General features: G+C 38.6%; 1 protein-coding gene across 1 annotated transcript; it reads left to right on the forward strand.

Annotated features, from left to right (window-relative positions):
- Positions 1 to 1,095: 1,095 nt before the first annotated feature.
- On the forward strand, positions 1,096 to 17,642 carry LOC126821659 (leucine-rich repeat-containing protein 74B). The gene is made up of 14 exons (XM_050550126.2): positions 1,096 to 1,569; positions 5,274 to 5,608; positions 6,099 to 6,280; positions 6,803 to 6,910; positions 8,037 to 8,130; positions 10,092 to 10,141; positions 10,930 to 11,011; positions 11,903 to 11,988; positions 12,803 to 12,997; positions 13,399 to 13,494; positions 14,387 to 14,653; positions 15,174 to 15,259; positions 16,180 to 16,329; positions 17,049 to 17,642. Exons 1-14 carry the CDS (start codon positions 1,556 to 1,558, stop codon positions 17,149 to 17,151), a joined length of 1,848 nt encoding a protein of 615 aa, XP_050406083.1. The 5' UTR covers positions 1,096 to 1,555; the 3' UTR covers positions 17,152 to 17,642.
- The last annotated feature ends 1,171 nt before the right edge of the window (positions 17,643 to 18,813 follow it).

The following is an 18,813-nucleotide window of genomic DNA, read 5'->3' on the forward strand; positions in this document are numbered from 1 at the left end:
CCGACTTATGTTAAAAATGTCAGTCAAATTACTTCATTCTGAGTGGAGTTATGGCCTTCTGAAGAAGAGTGTAATCTCGATTGTCATTGCTACCGTTATTACGATAATAAACAGAGTCTCGATTATCCATTTATTAGTTAAAACATCAACTGGCAATGTGCGTTGTGCGTTGCATCATAAGGTCTGTCATTGAGTCAAGTTGCGTGTTCCCCGCTTGTACGTGACACTTGTACGTGAGTATGGTCGATTGTCCAGCCTCGTGGGTTTTCTCCGGGTATCCCGGTTTCCTTGCACTGCTAAAGACCCCTATGCGGAAGCGAATTATTGAAATAAAATTGAACTATATATTAGTCCCCAAATGACCTAGTTTGTGTCGAGTGGACGTTAAACTCTCTCTATCTCTCCCTCTCCCTCTCTCTCGCTCTCTCTCTCCCTCTAAACCATGCCACCCCCCACCGCAACTTCCCACCCCTGCCAGGTATCCTGCTAGTAATAGTATACAGTAATATCGTATCCTAACTTTTACTCAGAGTAATATTATTTTAACTTAGAGAAGTGGGGTTTAACGTCCACTCGACACAAACTAGACTATTTCGAGACTAACATACAGTTCAAATTTATTTCAATAATTCGCTTGCGTGTAGGAATCTTTTACAGTGGGGGAAAACAAGTGGAGGCTGGACAGGTGACTCTATTCCTTGTCCATTACAGCCACTCAACTTGACTTAATGACAAATCTTATGATCTCTATAGTCCATTCCATTATTATCCCAGGTCCATATTTACCGAAGCCCCCATGTTTACAAGCATTAATTATTTTAGAAGCATTTAGTAACTTGATAGATCAAAAACCACGAAGACATGAAAGAACAACTATTAATTTATTTTGGTGACGTTTCAAAGATTATCTCTCAACGTTTTCAATTGATAATCTACCCGTGATTATGTCTCTGACCTTTTAAGGTTAATGACGTAATCCACGAAAGTTAATAGTTACTTGTTACATTATAATAAGCTTACGTTAATTCTTTTAGAAGTCATGAATTCAGAATATCGCACACCTGGATTAATCCTATTTACTGATTTCAATTTGAAAAGAATCAAGTCGATTTTGTAGTTATGGTAGTTATGACCAACAGATTAACGACGTAATTCAGGGTCAAGAAGCCGTAACCGAAAATATAACCCGCTGCAAACGGCCATAATATATCGTGTGGTGAAGACGTGACGTCATATTAAAACTAATTGGTAAACGTTATTACCAATTGGATTACACTAAAAATCAGTTCGAGAAGTATTGGAATTTGGAGAAACTTGTACCAAACTTGGACAAACACAACTTACAAAGTTTTTTTAAAGACTATAGTTCCAGATTGGACTAAGATACAATCTACAAAGCTATGTAGGTTTTTGATTAATTTGAACTCGACTTTATTAGTCCTTCGCGGGCGTGTCAATTTATTCTGTATAAGCTACGACAGAGGAGAATATTAAAACGTTTACCATGAATTTTGACGAATAACTAACAGTAAAAATACGCGGGAAATTAACAGATATGGGAGACACAAGGTAAGATATATTTTATTATTCTTTTCTAAAAATTCCTGAAACTGACAAATGCCCAATATTTATATCCCCATTTCCAGTTTAAACTTTAAAAAATGCATTACGTAAGCTTGGATAAAGAGCTGACAGTTCTTGCTATAATAGTTAAAAATAGATAATGAAAAGTGAATATGTTGAAAATTTTACTCAAATTACTTCACCCGGAGCCGAGTCCCGGTGATATTTTCAACCAGCGCCCCATGCAACCTGCTTCGATGCTTCAGAAATATTTGTTTGACCAGCACTAAATAATCCTCGTGTACACTTGACAAAATTGGAATTGGAAATATGAGTAATAGCCGTAGCACTGCTGCCCGACCAGCCCACTCCCACCCCACCCACTGACAGGACGTTAAGCCTCATTTCATTCCATCCCATTCAATTCCATTCCATTCCATTTCATGTCATTTCATTTCCTTCCATTTCCTTTCCATTTCATTCCATTTCATTTCATTTCCATTCCTTTCCATTCCATTCCATTTCATTTCATTTACATCATTTCCATTCCATTCCACTATATTCCATTCCATTCCATTTCATTTCATTTCATTTCATTTCATTTCATTTCCATTTCTATTAAACTGTTGGCATGTAGTTTCATAACTGTTTAACAAAGGCTTTCAATCTTGAAATATGGGTTAGGTGATGGGGGCTCAATAAGTAAAGAGCTGGGCTGGCTCACCAGGATGTTCCAGGGTTCGACTCCGGCAGGGTTGGCCATAAAAGGTCCACGGTGGTTCAATAAGTAAAGTTCTAGCTCACTTACCAGGATGTTCCGGGGTTCGACCCCAGTGTTGTCCGAAAAAGTTCCTCGGGACTGTCCGTGATTCCCCCATGTTAATGGTACAGGGTGGAAGGTCTGGCAAGGGACAATGTATAGTCGTTCAAGTGGGACGAAGAACCCAAAAGAACATTTTAACTTTAAAACACGTTGACACGTTCACAGATCTTACCCAAGGCAATATATCATTTTACCAGTCCATGTTGTTATTTGACAAAAAAGAGAGATTTATTTGATAAGCGATTGACTATCTATTTTAACTTTTAACACGTATAACCTAGTCTCTTTTAAGTACCGATTTAATACACAATCCCGGTTATCGTCCGCCAACGTACATACTCAATAAATAGTAGTACGTGCAGAAGGAAACAAAATGAAATGGAATGGGGTTTAACGTCCTATTAAAGTACTAAAGTCGTATAAAAATCAAATTAGCACGTGAATTAACTGGACATAATCAGAGTTATATGTATTGATAACGATGTTGCCACTTTAAAGTAAAAATGAAATGGGGTTTAACGCCCTACTGTTCTATTCCGACTGGGCTAAAGAAGACGGGCATACGCCATACAGTGTGCTAAGAGGGGAATTTTTCCTGGGCAGCGGCACTATGGCCTACTCTTATATGGAATTCCAACTGCCAAGGGATCTTTTACGTGCACGTCAATGTGTATACGGGAACTCGGGTTTTCGTCCCATCCAAAAGATTAGACAGCTGTCCTTGCCAGGCCTTCGGCCCTGCACCACTGACAAGGGAGAATCTTGCATTGTACAATGAACCATGAGAATAAAAATCGCCACTTGTTAGTCTCAAAATAACCGAACTACTGTGTTGACGAGGCATTAAACACCATTCCATTCCCTTCCAATAGTTTACATACGATCTGTATTGTGTTATGCTTCCCCTTTAAACGAGGGTGCAGAAAAGTAGGGCGTTAAACCCCCTTTTCATTTCATATATCTCAAAACAAGGACACTATCAGCAGAAATATCGGTTAATGACAAAAAAAAAAAAAAAAAAAAAAAATGAATAAGAGATAAATGTAGTATTTTAACCTTTTATCGACTTTTATTATGAAGAGGTGAACATTTCTTTGAAGTCAAGGGTGTTATTTTGAAGTCAAGGCTTCTTATCGTACTCTATCTTCTATCCGTTACTGTCTGTCCCTACACGTGTAATATGAAAATAAGGCTTTTACCCCCACGTCGGTTCTAAGGCTATTTTGGAATTTACCGTCTATTTTTCAACGTAATTCTTCTTTGTGTCAGATGTGTCGAGAAATGATTCCTTTAGATGTGTCTAGAAATGCTTAATTTTGGCGAGCAAGGAAGAATCACGGTGAAAAATAGACGGTAAGGATTCCAAAATAGCCTTAGAACCGAGGTGGGGGGAAAACCTTATTTTCATATTGCAGCTATATAGGGACAGATATGAACGGGCAGATGACAGAGAGAGTCCGATAAGAACCCGATAAGATACAAGAATGCAGCTATAAACGTTGAGATATACTGATATCTTTGGGGTTTTTTTTTAGCACGATTTCATGCCTTTAGTTTCACCTGAAAAACTTTTTTTCTTTATTAAAGATGATTTATGTAATATTTGGATATAGAGCGTCCGTTCTTTGTATAATAGTTCAAAAATAGATAATGCAAAATGAATATATTGAAAATGTCATTCAAATTTCTTTTTGGGGGCGAAGTTATTTGTTTGTAACTTCTCCAGTTTAAAATTAAACCAATAAATGGCCGAAACGTTCTAATCTGCTTAAAGCGATAATTTCATATTATCTAAGAAAGTCTTTTGCTCAATAGGTTGTCAACTCACTATTATACGATCATAGGTATTATTCTCCCACTTAAAAACCCCGGAAATAATAACAAAATTACCTCCCTTGTTTTTCTATTCCCCCCATGGAATAGCTATCTTCAAACGTTTGAATTTGAAGGTGAAAATGATATTTTTGCCAATTTCTCAACTGGCAATAGTGAATTATAGGATTAATAGGATTATTCATTAACAAGGTAGGACTGTTTATATATATACCATCTATTTTAGGGCTTTATTTTAATTTAAATAAAAATTTAACTTAAAAATACGAAATTGCAACTTTGAAATCGGAGCCACCCGAAGGGTCAGAGAGTTGATTATGGGCTTGTCATGTTGATAAATGATCACATAACCTGTAGAAGATTTAGCTCTTACATAATGCATTTGTAACGTCTTAAAATTAAGATCATTTACACTATTAGGACAATAATTTAACATACTTGTTTAAATATAGTCACACAACTTTCTTTTAACTGCAAATATTAGACGAAATTAAATAAAGAACTGAGAGTTCTCGCTATAAGAGTTAAACAATAGACAATGAAAACAGAATATGTTGAAATTGATTCCATTTTAGGCTAGCCTCGATCGTCATTACTAACGTTGGTACGATAATAAACAAAGTCTCGATTATCCATTTTTACGTTAAATCATCCATCAATATCGCAAGCTAACGATGGCATCGAGAGTTGTTTATGGTCTGGATTAGTTAATTTTGGAACTTACAACATATGTTTCAATTTTATTCCAATAATTCGCTTGCTTTAGCAGTGGTAGGTAACCAGATGACTCAGTTAAAACCAACAAGCGGCCCTACTCCTTGTCACATATAAACTGGGAATCGAAACAACTTCACGCGACTCAGTGACAATGAACTATTCCTCCCATAACCCCTGTAAAACAAAAATAAAATTACAACAGACGATGGTTCAAATTCAAAATTGGAGACCTAATCCATCAAACATGAAACAAATCACCTGGCCCTGATGTAAGCAGGCAAATATTAATAACACAAAAATTATCATTATCATTATTATTATTATTATTATATTCCAGCCGTCCAGTATATAACCATGTACAAAGGTCATCGACCCCGAATCTTGGTGTCGGCGGCGACAAGCCGACGAGAAAATTATCAATACGCGAAGCTAAACTTCTACAGAAACAAGGCACTCACCCAATAAAACCCGCCGCCTTTAGAAGAACATCTATAGACAAATCAAAAACAATATGTCGAGTGAAAAACAAGGAAGATTCATTACCCAAGAACTGGAGAAAAATCAACGCCACGGTGAATATGTCGTCTGCTTTTAAAAGCGGTAAACGAGTCAGCATGGGTAGTTTGTTGTCGTCAAGAACAAACTACGACAGCGACGACGACGACGAATCAAGTAAGATGATTTTAGATTTTCGGCTTAAACTGTGCAGCGGCTTGGAACCTGTTGAATTAGCTCCCCGGGATAGGGTGGGGGACAAAATCACGAAATTTACATCGTATCGGGGTGGCGGTGGGAGTGCGGGTGGACGTGTATTTTTGGACTGTGTGGAACATACTAGAGTCGATTTGTATTTAATATTAAAACAGATGTGGCAATTTTATGCAGTGAATGCTGAACCCCATCTCCCTTTTCAGATCTCTACGCGGATGTTGATTATTGGAATTAAGATGTTCCATATCTATAATCTAGTTTGTGTTCAATGGACCTTAAACCCCATTTCTGTGCCTTACCCCCTTCTCAGATCCCCATTACCTTTAAAGCCTATTTATACATCTTACTATCTTTTCAGGTCCCCCGGGGTTACCCCACTGCTTAAGTAGACATCTTAATTATTGGAATGTTAACAATAACCTACTTCATGTCTGTCTCGCTCTCTTTTCAGATCGTTTTGTACCGGCACCTAATAATGTGGAACATACGAGAATGATTTATAAATCGGCGTGTAAAAAATACGACATTGTCCCCTCCTCTACTTTCTTAAAGAGTGTAGAAGCGGGAACAGCTAACCTCAGTTATCAGGGATTAGAATCACTGGGGACTAGAGCCGTTGCCATGGCGCTTGTTGTAAGTCTATTTTACCTCCTAAATACTGTATTGATGAATAAAGATGAAATTGTAAACACCGTATTTATGATTACGACTACCTCGTAAATATTGTATCTATGAATTACGAATACATCATAAATACTGTACTGCATAAATTCCGATTACATCGTAAATACTGTATTATTACATAAATTACGATTACCTCGTAAATATTGTATTTATGAATTACGATTACCCAGTAAATACTTTTGAATCTCGCTCATTGAAGCTACCAAGCAGTAATTGTATATATTTATTATACAGAGTAACCTAACTATATATCATCAGTCCAATTTAACAATAACAGAATTATTATCATTACCCATTATTTCAGCCCAGTTTAACAGTAATAGAATTACTCATTACCCCTTTTTCAGCCCAGTTTAACAATAACAGAATTACTCATTGTCCATTATTTCAGTCCAATTTAGCAATAACAGAATTATCATTACCCTTTATTTCAGACCATGGAATTTAACAATATGTACACTTTGTTTTCAGTCTAATTTAACAATAACAGAATTATCATTACGTGGTAATTATATTGGTGCAAATGGTTTACAGTGTATAGTCGATATGTTAAGAGATAATTGTGCTATGAAAAATTTAGTGAGTAACCAGTTTCGTCTTTCTACTTTCATTTTTTTCTAAGCCAAAGTTCTGTCAATTATCAACGTACATATGAACGTCCAAATTCAAATATCTTGATTTGGTAGTTTTTCTTTTAAATGAAAACCGATCAAATAGGGTTTAACGTCCTACTGTTCTGCTCCAATTATGAAGACAATGAAATGATATCAAAAGATTTAAAATCGAATTTAAAGGAGCTAAATCGCTAACATTTGGGACCTAGAAATTGACACAAGTGGGTCGCAACTCATATAATACTGTAATATGAATGTATATAAACTGATATACATTCAATGGTTTCCGTTTTTACTCTAATTTCAAATCAGTTATGTTCCGCGAAATAAGCCCGCAGTCTCAATCGAATGCAAATTTCTAGCGCCTGGTTATTCGTGTACCAATGGCAAAATGTTTATTTTGTCTTAAATATTGGATATCAGAAGCCCATCTGTTTTTCCGGTAAGATCACAGCATCAATGTTGATTTAAATTGACAAATAATTTGTGTTTTCAATGTTCAAGATTTTGGATGATATTGAGTTAGAGACAGGCAGGGATCGGACACGGGACCTCTAGGCTCAAAATGACGGACATATCGAGCAGCAGAGATCGATGAAAATTCAAATAAACAGAACTTTGTAAACACTGGGCGGAACTGAACCATTTTTGGGGCGACATTCCTATTAGAAATTATCTTTCACAATGTTGTTATTCGCAAGGGATTTCTATTGCACCAAAATAACATAGGCTGCCGCCCCCCCCCCCCCATTTTGGGCACCAAATGCTGGGAAAATTTGGGCACACAATTGTACTTTGTAAAAGTTGTATAAAATAATATTGCGTTCTTGAATATGTCCAATTTAACAGCGAATTTATTATTATTATGTAACATACTAAGAACCTAACTACATTTTTTGGGCACCAACCACCACCGCCCCCCAGTCAAGAAATTTCCCCGTACGCCTATGCAAAATAACATAGTGAGATTTTAATTTTGGCACCATTATATTTGTTATGTAGTTGTGGAGCATATTGTTTTGATTTGAATTATCTCTAAGTGTTATGGAATTATTTTAAATTTTGATTAGAAATATTTTAATGTGTTGCAGGATATTTCAGAAAATGATCTTACGAAAGGAGGAGCCATTTTGATTGCAAAAATACTGAAAGAGAACGAAACGTTAACACATCTAAAAATTTCTGGTAAATATCATTACAGATTGTTTTACTGATAAAATCTTTCCTAGAACACCTGATACCATTTCATGTTTATTCGGGATATTCATCAAGTTAATAATTTATTTGAACTGTTGTGTTTTAACTTGGCAGACCATTGAAACAAACGTACTACGAAACAGGCATCGAGGATGAAATCATCTTCGTTATCTTGGAAGTGTGTCAATCGCTGTGCATTTGTCCAAGGAACAAGCATGTGGAGTTTCATGTCAATCGTCCTTGAACTGAAAGAGCCTTAGGCCTACTACGAAACAGACATCGAGGATGACATCATCGTCATCTTGGAAGTCCGTCAGTCGGTGCGCAATTGTCAAGGAACAAGCATGTGGAGTTTCATGTCAATCGTCCTTGAACTGACAGAGCCTTTGGCTTTTTCAACAACAACAACAACAACTACAAAAACAATGCTTGCGGTCCAGTTCCTGGTCCCAAAATTACAAAAGCCGTTAGCTACATGTGATCTTCCCGAAGATATTTTACGTGGTATACTGTGTTCTAGATAAGTAAGCATACACTACATACTGCACCACTCATACGTTTGCATATACCATAGGTCAGAAATGAAATGAAATGGGGGTTTACGGTCGTACTGTTCTGCTACGCTAGTGTTCTAGATAAGTAAGCATACACTACATACTGCACCACTCATACGTTTGCATATACCATAGGGTCAGAAATGAAATGAAATGGGGGTTTACGGTCGTACTGTTCTGCTACGCTAGTGTGCTATGAGGGAATTTTTTCCCGGGCAAAGGCACTATGGCCTACTCTTATATCGAATTCCAACTGCCAAGGGATCTTTTACGTGCATGCCAATGTATACACTGAACCTCAGTTTTTCGTCCCATCCGATCGACTAGACCGCTGTCCTTGTCAGGCCCCCTTTCCTGCACCACCAACAAGGGGAAGCCACGTCGCAAAATCCCTATGAACTTTCTCGGCCAACACCGGCATCGAACACGCGACCTCCAGGCTAGCGAGCCAGCTTCTGACCCACTTCGCCACAGTGGCTCCCTACCACAGGGTCAGAGGTTCTCGGATTTTATAACTATAATATAACAACAAAAGAAAGTCAGAAACGCTTCTGGTGTACAGCATGGCCCAAGTCGAATAGAAGTGGTATCGTGCACGTGACAGGGTGTGCTAAATATAACGCTTGGGACGGAATGGGGTTTAAAGTCTTGTCAGCACAATATTTTGGTTATTGTCAGACAAAAATCTGGTAATTTATATTTTACTTGTTACGTGGACAATGCGAGGTGGAGATTACCCTTCTTAGAATTAGGACTGCTACACGGGTCGACCTCGCTTTTTTCTTCCCATCCGAACGACTAGAACACTTTCTTTAAAACCGGGTTCTTCCAGGCTCACGCAGAGATTCGATCCCGGGTCATCTTATTAGAGGGGTCATTTCCCAATCGCTCGACCACCGCTCTCGCCCCCAGTTATATATATAGCTGCCCACATATTATAACACCTTTTTGTTATTTCCAATTTGATGCCCTTCAAAATCGATACTGTGTTATACAATTTTGATGATGCGTCACCATGGTAACGAGATTTAATGAAATGGAGTCTAACCTCCTACCTTTCTGACCCACGAAGGGACGCATACGCCATGCAGTGGGCTACAGGGGTCATTTTGCCAGTGGCAAATTCCAACATCAAAGGGTTCTAGACGCTATTCTTGCCAGACTCTCCTATACTTATTCCACTGTCAAGGGGACACCACGCTAGAAATCACTACGAACCTAACCCTGACTGCCTGGTTAGTACGCCGTCGCGGCTACGACCGTATAGGAGAGATCACATATATATACTAGTTATTAAATGTGATCTGATGACTCCCCTTCATTAAATAGTTGTTTAAGGATTTGTTAATTTAGCATGGTTAAATTTAGAGACTAACATGTGGTGATTTTATTCAGGGAACAAGTTTAAAGAAGGCGATGCCCAGTGTATAGCTGATGCCTTAAAGGTGAGAAATTACCTTCAATATGCTTCAATTAAAAATGGAAATTGGTGGGTGGGTGGGGGGACGAAATCCTCTCATTTTTGGACGCGTAATGGTGGGCTACGCTTTTCTTTCGCAGATATCATATCGCAATATCAGCAAAACAGAGAGAAAGAAATGGAGTTTAACGTCCATTCGACACAAACTACGTCATTTCGGGACTAACATATGGTTCAATTGTATTTCAATTATTCGCTGGCGGGTAGGTCTTTAGCAGTAGGAGGAAACCGGAGGACCCGGAGAAAATCCACGAGGTTGGATAGGCTACCCTACTCCTTATCACGTACAAGCTGGGAATCGAAGCTACGCTACTTGATTCAATCACAGACTTTCTGATCCAACGCACACGCGTTAACCATTCGGCCACCCAACCCCCATCATCATTATGATATAATACAAGAGAGTGGTTTCCTTGTCTGATCAGGGAATAGCAATGGCTGAGTAAAGTATTGGCTCACCAACCAGCAGCTCTCGGATTAACGCCCACTCAACGCAAACTAGGTCATTTCGAGACAAACATATGTTTCAATTGTATTTAAATAATTCGGTTTTCCGTAGAGGTCTTTGGCAGTGGAAGGAACCCGGAATACTCGGAGAAAACGGACGAGACTGGACAGGTGACTCCACTCCTTGTCACGTACAGGGGCTTGTACAATCGTCGGATCGAACTCAAGAATATAAAGATGACCGACCTTCCCACAATAAACAATCATCCTTTGCTGCGTTTTAAAAACATTTTGTTTCTATTACAGACGAATACAACATTAAAATCTCTGGATATGAGTTATAATGAATTTGGCGAAAAAGGGGGCATAATTATTGGCCAGGGTTTGGGTGAGTTCTTCTTTATTTCTTCTGTTCTGTCCATTCCAGGTTTGATAGTAAGGTAAATTAAAGTATATTTACAACTCTAACATCAAGGCTAATACCCCCGTCAGACCGGGGTGGTGTCCGTACTGCGCTGCTACGGCGATGGAAATTGGTTTTAGAGCGCGTCAAGATCGCCATAAGCGTGGTAGAAACGCCAGCTATCGTGCTTTGGTCTCCATGGTCGCCAAATGATTGCCGAGTCACGGCGTTTATTTTGAGCATGTTCAAAACAAATGCCAAGGTTCTGCGATCTGAACTGGAAAGCGACTTTTTTCAAGTTTGTAATTTTTTGGGACATTTGCTCGTGCTGTGTTCACGTTTGCCGGCGACCATGTGCATTTTCTGGTCGCCGTACGGTCGCAGCAGCGCAGTAAGGACGCCACCCCGGTCTGATGGGGGCATAACATCGAGATGTTGAGCTATTTCAATGGCTTCCAGTGGTGCCTTATATGGTGTATTGCTTCTGGTCAAATTGTGTGATTCCCCCTTTAGTATTTTGTTTCAAAATAAATCAAACGATATTAAATGGGGTTTAACGCCCCACTTTTCTGCTCTAGCCGTGCTAATAAAAAATTGGATATGTTATGTAGTGTGCTATGAGAGCAATTTGGCCCGGACAGCGACGTTTCCATCTATTTTTCATCGATATCCATCAATGCTTCTTTTACATTCACGCCAAAGTGGACATGAAGGGAAATCGTGTTTTGGTCCCTTACGAAGGACTAGACAAACTTTCTTTTTTAGTCCGTCGGCCGCCACTTCTGAAGGTAAGAGGACTCTTCTCGACCCAGTGTTGATTTACAATTTGTCTACTTGTATTGTTAATTTACAAATTTACAATCTGTGTACTTGTAGCTGGTAACGATGCATTAACAATTGTTAATTTACGGTGGAACCATCTTCGCCAGGATGGTATTGTGGGTGTGGTTAATGGCTTGAAGGTAAGAAAGGGGTAAAACTAATTTTATATCAAAAAATATGTTTTCTTTTTTTTAATGAACCAGGGAACAGATGTAAGACATGCATTCAGTTTATTTATAAGCCTCGTGTCTTTTTTGAATGGTAACATGCTAATCATTTTCTTCTAGTTTGCCATCTTCAAGAGGACGATGCTCTTCAAAAATGCTTAATGACAGGCACTATTATACTCAATCTGATTAAAATGCAAATCAATATTACGTTTTTTTCTTGCTTTGTCTTCGCTGGGAATGTTTACCCACAGTTCCGTGCATCGAACAGCAATAACAGTTTCATTGGCTAATCCCTCACATCAGGACGCGGGTTATATAACTCCCCTTCTAGATCCTAGTGTAGTGACGGAAAGTAAAACGAAATTTTGAACAATAAAAAAACGAAATGACATCGGATCTGTGTTGTAATAAGATTGGGTGGGGGTGGGGGCGTGGATAGCCGAATGGTTAGCACGAGCGCACTGTATCATAAGACCTGTCATTGAGTCAATTGGCGGGGTTTCGAATCCCCGGATGTGCGTCACAAGGAGTAGGGTCGCCTGTCCAACCTTGTGGGGTTTCTCCGGGTCCTCCTACTGCCAAAGACCCGTACGCGCAAGCGAATTATTGAAATAAAATTAAACCATACGTTAGTCCTGAAATGACCTAGTTTGTGTCGAGTGGACGCTAAACCCCATTTCTCTGTCTCTCTTTAATCAGATAGTATTGTACTTTGTGCCTAACAACGTCTGTGACGAGTGCCTTATTTCCAGGCTGGAATCCCAATCTCTTTATTTATTTACAGGAAAACGGTAGTATCAGAGAGTTGGATCTATCGTGGAATGGTTTAGGTGATATCGGTGCCAGGGCTCTAGGACAGGTATTGAAGGAGAATACAACACTACAAATATTAAATCTAGCTTCTTGTAGAATAGGACTGGATGGTGTGGGCTTTCTTATGACTGAAATGATTGGAAACGACACGCTGAAACACATAAACGTAAGTTTTATGGCCGAGATCTTCTTGTTCCGGTCATGTGACAAACAACCATCTTACAAGTCTTAATTAATGTTATGTTTTTACTATTAAATTGTCTTACTCATGAATGTCCTATAAATGTAAGGTTGTTTTTCATGGTTGATCATTGCTTGATAAAGATACCTGTAAGAGTATTGAAACGTTGCATGTAATAAACTAAGAAGTAGTAAATCCATAAAGTTGTGTTATTATGAAAACCATGTTTTTTAATTTAAATTTCAATAGACGATTAAAGTGGAACAATCTGATACGATCCTGAACTACAATTATATTTATATTCAATGACTCCACTATTAGTAGGCTTACTTATTATGAAATTGTGATCTGAAATTTTTGTTTGTTTAACAATTCCTGTTTTTCAGTTGGAAAAAAATCCCCTGACATCACACGGTGCTTGTGCCTTTCTACAGGTTCTTAAAAACAATCCCTCATTTGGCATAGAAACCCTCGATATCTCGGTAAGTCCCATTCTGATTAAAATACAGATCTATATTTCGTTTCGTTTTTTTATACTTTCGATGGCCTACACTACATGAAGATCTGACCGGTTGTAGCGATAGGTCGCGTCAGAGGTCATACGAACGGCTTTTGACCTATGACGTCAGACATTTGATTAACCAATCAGCATTGATGTTACTTCCAGCACTGAAAGCCCTCGATATATCGACAAGTCTTTCATCACAGAAACCCCCAAAATACCCCGTTATGTTATTCGACATAGGACAGTTCGATATATCGATGTTTTCTCAGTACAAAAACACTCGATATATCGTCATGATATTCGACATAGAACACTTGGATATATCGATACGTTTTTCAGCACAGAAACCCTCGATATATAGTTATATCATTCGCCAACAAAAACCTCGGTATATCCGTAATTTGTTCTGCATAGAAACTCTCCATATACTGTTATGTTATTCGGCATAGATCTTTGGATTTAAAAATATGTCGACTTGTAATTCATGCCCCGAAGAATTAAAAAACATAGTTAATTACAAAATTTATTTCCCAAATGAAAAGAAATGGTGTTTAACGTACTACTTTTCTGCATCGACGGGGCTAATGGAGATGGGCATACGTCATACCGTGTGTTTTGAGGGAAATCCAACTGTCAACGGTTCTTTTACGTGCACATCAGTGTGTACACGGGATCTTGGGTTTTCTTCCCAATCGAACAACCAGACACTGTCCTTACAGACCCTCTGTCCTGCACCACTGACAAGGGGGAACCACACTGGATAATCACTAGGAACCTTACTCATTGACCCACCTCGGCATCCATTTATCTCCCAATAAGAGAGTGACAGGAACTTAAATATATGTATGTTTTATATTTATCTATCTTAGGACATTCGTATTACGTCAGAGTTCTTGGAACTGTTGACAGAAGTGAAAGAGAACCGTCCAAATTTCGAAGCCAAACACGGAGGCACGCTGAGAGGGAAGGATGCGTTTATACATCGTACTGGAAACCCCATCACGTTAGAAGATCCTTTTGATGTTCTCTTAAATTATGTTAAATCGAACGGATTAAGATTAATGGATCTTTTCCAACAGTTTGATAAAGATAAAAGTTGTGGGATAAGTAAAGATGAATTTATTCTCGGGATTCAGGTAAATTAAACATACATTACCTGGAAATTATTTATCAGGTAGCTATTTCCAATCAGTGGTGGGAAAATTCTAATTAAATATTTTTGTTTCCACTTGCATATTTTTTGAAAATTTAATTTATTCATTTTAAAAATTAAATGATAGAATTGCATTGGTGGGTGGGCTCCCTTTGTCTCCTCTCCTGGCAACCAGTATTTTCAGACCCAGTCCGCCACTGTTTGCAATATAAGTATGGAAATTGTGGTACATGTGGAAAGTAGAGACACCCATTATTGCTATAAAATTACTAGATTCCTTAAAATATCACAAAAAAACTCATTCTGTTATCGTTATCCAGGCTAGAATTAAATAACATAAAATGTTTCGTTAACAACAAGGTATAAGGGTGGGGGACACGGCTAGAGCCCAACACCCCCCACTGTTTGTGAAATGCATAAATTAACCGGTGGTTCAGAAAGAGTAGGCACGAGAGAAACTCGACCGCAAATATCATTAATATAGTGAAATGTGGATTTTGTAGAAAGCCAACCTGCCGTTAAATTTACTGCATATAGAGTCGTTAATAGATCGACTGGATGAGGATAAAAATGGAGTGGTGGATTTCAGGTGAGTCATCATAAAAATGAAAGGCAGTGGAGTTTAACGTATTCCGCGCCAATCGGGCTAAAGAAGACGAACATGAGCCATGTCGGCTAGCGGTATTGCATGGCCCTGAAGCAACGATTGCGAGTTTTCTCTCTTTACTGCAGACACGTGAACAGTAGCGTCCAATCAGAAGTTGTGACACTAAGACAATCAAATCAACCTCCACGGAAACCTTGACATGGAACGAACTTTGAACTTTGCAACTCGATTATCACAGGTAGATATTTTAGCTGGAAAGCGCGAGACCTGGTATTCACGATGATCGAGGACTCTGATAGCTCAGCAGGCTGGGTGAATTACCCAATTAAATTAGTTTATCTATTGTATTTTATCACCCAACAATACATTTCTACAGTAGATATCGCTTGTGTGATATATTTCATAATCTACTGCGATATCTCCTAAGATATCGCTTGTGTGATATATTTCATAATCTACTCCGATATCTCCTTAGGAGATATCGCTTTACATGAATTTGATTGGTCAGTTGAAAAGGAACTACTTTTTTTTATTTTCAAAGAACAGTTCATTTCTTATTAAAAGTAACTTTTTTTTATATTAAAAATGAACTATTGTTATTCAATTGACCTTGATGGAAACACTGGGTCAATATAAAGGACTTTGCAATGGTTGTATTGCTGTCAAAAAATGATGTATCACTACGCCGTAATGTTCAGTAAAAGTGAAATCTACAGCAAAGAATTATATTTATCTATTTGTGCATGTATGAAGGGATTGGGTGATAAATAAAACCTCCTACTTGTCTTTTTTGATATAAAAAAATATCAACACTCGTTGATAAAGTAAAAAAACAAACTCGACAGAGCCTCGTTTTTTGTTACTTTATCAACTTTATCTACTGAATGATTCAATATTTGTAGTGAGTTATTGTGTGGTAGACAGAATCATTTACAGAAGAAGAGACAACAGATATTAGGAGGATCTAATACAGACTTAACAGGATCAACTTCGTCCAGGTCGACCTCACCAAAATCTACAAATAAATGGGCAACTGTTATTAAATATTCCAGGTAAAATATAGAAATTGTTTCAGTAAATGGGCAACTATTATTAAATTCTCTATGTAAAAATATAGAAAATGAAAAGAAATGTAATAGGGTTTAACTTCCTACTGTTCTGCTCCGCTCCGCTCCGAGCAGAGAAAGAGAGAGAGAGAGAGAGAGAGAGAGAGAGAGAGAGCGTCCACACGGCAAAACTAGGTCATTTCGGGACTAAGACATGGTTCAATTTTATTTCAATAATTCGCTTGCGCGTAGGGATCTTTAGCAGTGGGAGGAAACCGAAGGACCTGAACAGTTGAAGCCTACTCCTTGTCACGTACAACCGGGTAATCGAAACCACGCCTCTTGATTTGATGACAGACCTTATGATACAACGCACTAACCGATCGACCACCCATACCCCCTCTGGGCTAATGAAGACGGGCATACGCCATACAGTGTGCTATAAAAGAAATTTTGCCCGGGCTGCGGCACAATGGCTAACTCTTATATCGAATTCCAACTGCCATGGGATCTTTTACGTGCACGCATAAGTATACACGGGACCTAGGTTTTTAGTCCCATCCGAACGACTAGACAGCTGTCAGAAAATCCCGTAAAAATATAGTAATAGTTTTGTTATTTATGTAAGTCGGAATTTCCTGTTCTGATATCCACTGTTTTGTTGGTTTTATTTTTTCGTTAAAATTTTAGAGTTTCAATAAAAAAAGTTGATGTTTTTCTTTCAGTTTGCTTGGCGACCCAGATTCGTTGGTATTTAGCAAGGCCGATTCCAGACCGGAAGACGAAAACATCGATAACAATGCGGCCATCAGTATCCCCGTGCCTTGAATTTAACGCGCTTCATTTCATTGGGCTTGCTTGATTGGCTTGTCCAGGACAAATAAATATGACGTTGAAATACCGGGAGTAGTTTTTCATGACGTCAGTGTTTCACCTTTCTCATCTTGCAATCAAAATATAGAGGAAAACGACGGAGCAGTGTTGCACTGTTTGATTGTTGTCCAATTTCCCGCGATGTGCCGAACAGTGAATCGAACAGGAGCCTGTGCCGAGCAATAATTCATCAAAAATATAATAATGTGTGTGTGTGGGTGTGTGTTTGACTATATGCTACCTGAAAAAAAGTAGCTTATAAAAAATATGCTGTTTTTAACCAAACATAGGCCTTCAATTGTTCGTTTGTCCCGTGAGATATTTAATGGCCGATTTGTGATTGGTAGGCCTAGTGTGGGAACATTATTTCGTCCACGAAGTTCGAATCCCGCTAGGAGCAACTTGGATATGTTTTTTGTTGTTTTTGTTTAAATTTTTCATATTAATGTACATACATTGTGAATTGAAATCAAAATTTATGTAAATACAAATACACAACATTAATATTGTTTGCCAGATGGACTTTTCTTCAAATTAATAGGAATATTACAGCCTATCCATATATCCTTGGGAAGGAACGGTGTCTAGTCATTCGGGTGGTACAAAAAGTCGAGATCGTGTGCACAAGCTAGTGTGCACCCTAAAAGAACCAATGATAAGGGGGGTGTAAATGAAGAGTAGGTGAAAACATTTCTCTCGTAGCGTATTCCTATTTTCATTAGCCTTTCCATATATCCTTGGGAATGAATTGTGTCTAGTCGTTCGATCACGTGGCTAGGTGGGTAAGACGCTGGCTCGCTAGCCTGGAGGTCGGGTGTTCGATCCCTGCATTGGCCGAGAAAGTTCATCCAGATTTTCCGGCGTGGTTTCCCCTTGTCAGTGATGCAGGACGGAGGGACTGACAAGGACAGCTGTCTAGTGGTTCGGATGGGACAAAAAAAAACAGGTTCCGTGTACATATTGGCGTGCACGTAAAAGATCCCTTGGCAGTTCGAATTCGATATAAGAGTAGGCCATAGCGACGCTGTCCGGGCGTATGCCCGTCTTCATTAGCCCAGTTTAGGAGCAGAACAGTAGGACGTTAAACCACATTTCATTTCATTCCATTTCATTTCATTTCATTTCATTTCGAGTGGGACAAAAAGTCAAGGTCGTGTGCACAAATTTTAATTGGTGTGTGCTTAAAAGAAGCTATGACAAATGGAATGTAATGAAAAGTAGGCGAAACGCCGCTGTCCTGGAATTTTTTTCCCTCTCATAGGGTATTCCTATTTTCATTAGCCCGGTTGATGCTGAAAAAATGGACGTTAAATTCCATCTCATTTCATAGAATACGTCGGTTACTTTGAGACTAACATACGATTATATGATTCTTCCTACGGTCACGTAAGCAATGCAAGGGGAGATTTTGTTCGGAGAGCGGCACCTTCGCCTACACTTCATCCAATTCCAAGTGTCAATGGTTGTTTCACTTTTCAGTGCTTTCCAAGGGTATATTGTAGGGAGAAAGAGAGAGAAATAGGGTTTAACGTCCACTCGACACAAACTAGGTCATTTCGGGACTAACATATGGTTTAATTTTATTTCAATAATTCGCTTGCGCGTAGGGATCTTTAG

The sequence above is a fragment of the Patella vulgata genome, chromosome 5 (genome assembly GCF_932274485.2).
Source record: "Patella vulgata chromosome 5, xgPatVulg1.2, whole genome shotgun sequence".
Lineage (NCBI taxonomy): Eukaryota > Metazoa > Mollusca > Gastropoda > Patellidae > Patella > Patella vulgata.

Coding starts and splice junctions, on each gene's coding strand:
- LOC126821659 (XM_050550126.2), top strand. Junction 6,281..6,802: donor CCGTTGCCATGGCGCTTGTT/GTAAGTCTATTT, acceptor CTTTGTTTTCAG/TCTAATTTAACAATAACAGA. Junction 10,142..10,929: donor GTATAGCTGATGCCTTAAAG/GTGAGAAATTAC, acceptor TTTCTATTACAG/ACGAATACAACATTAAAATC.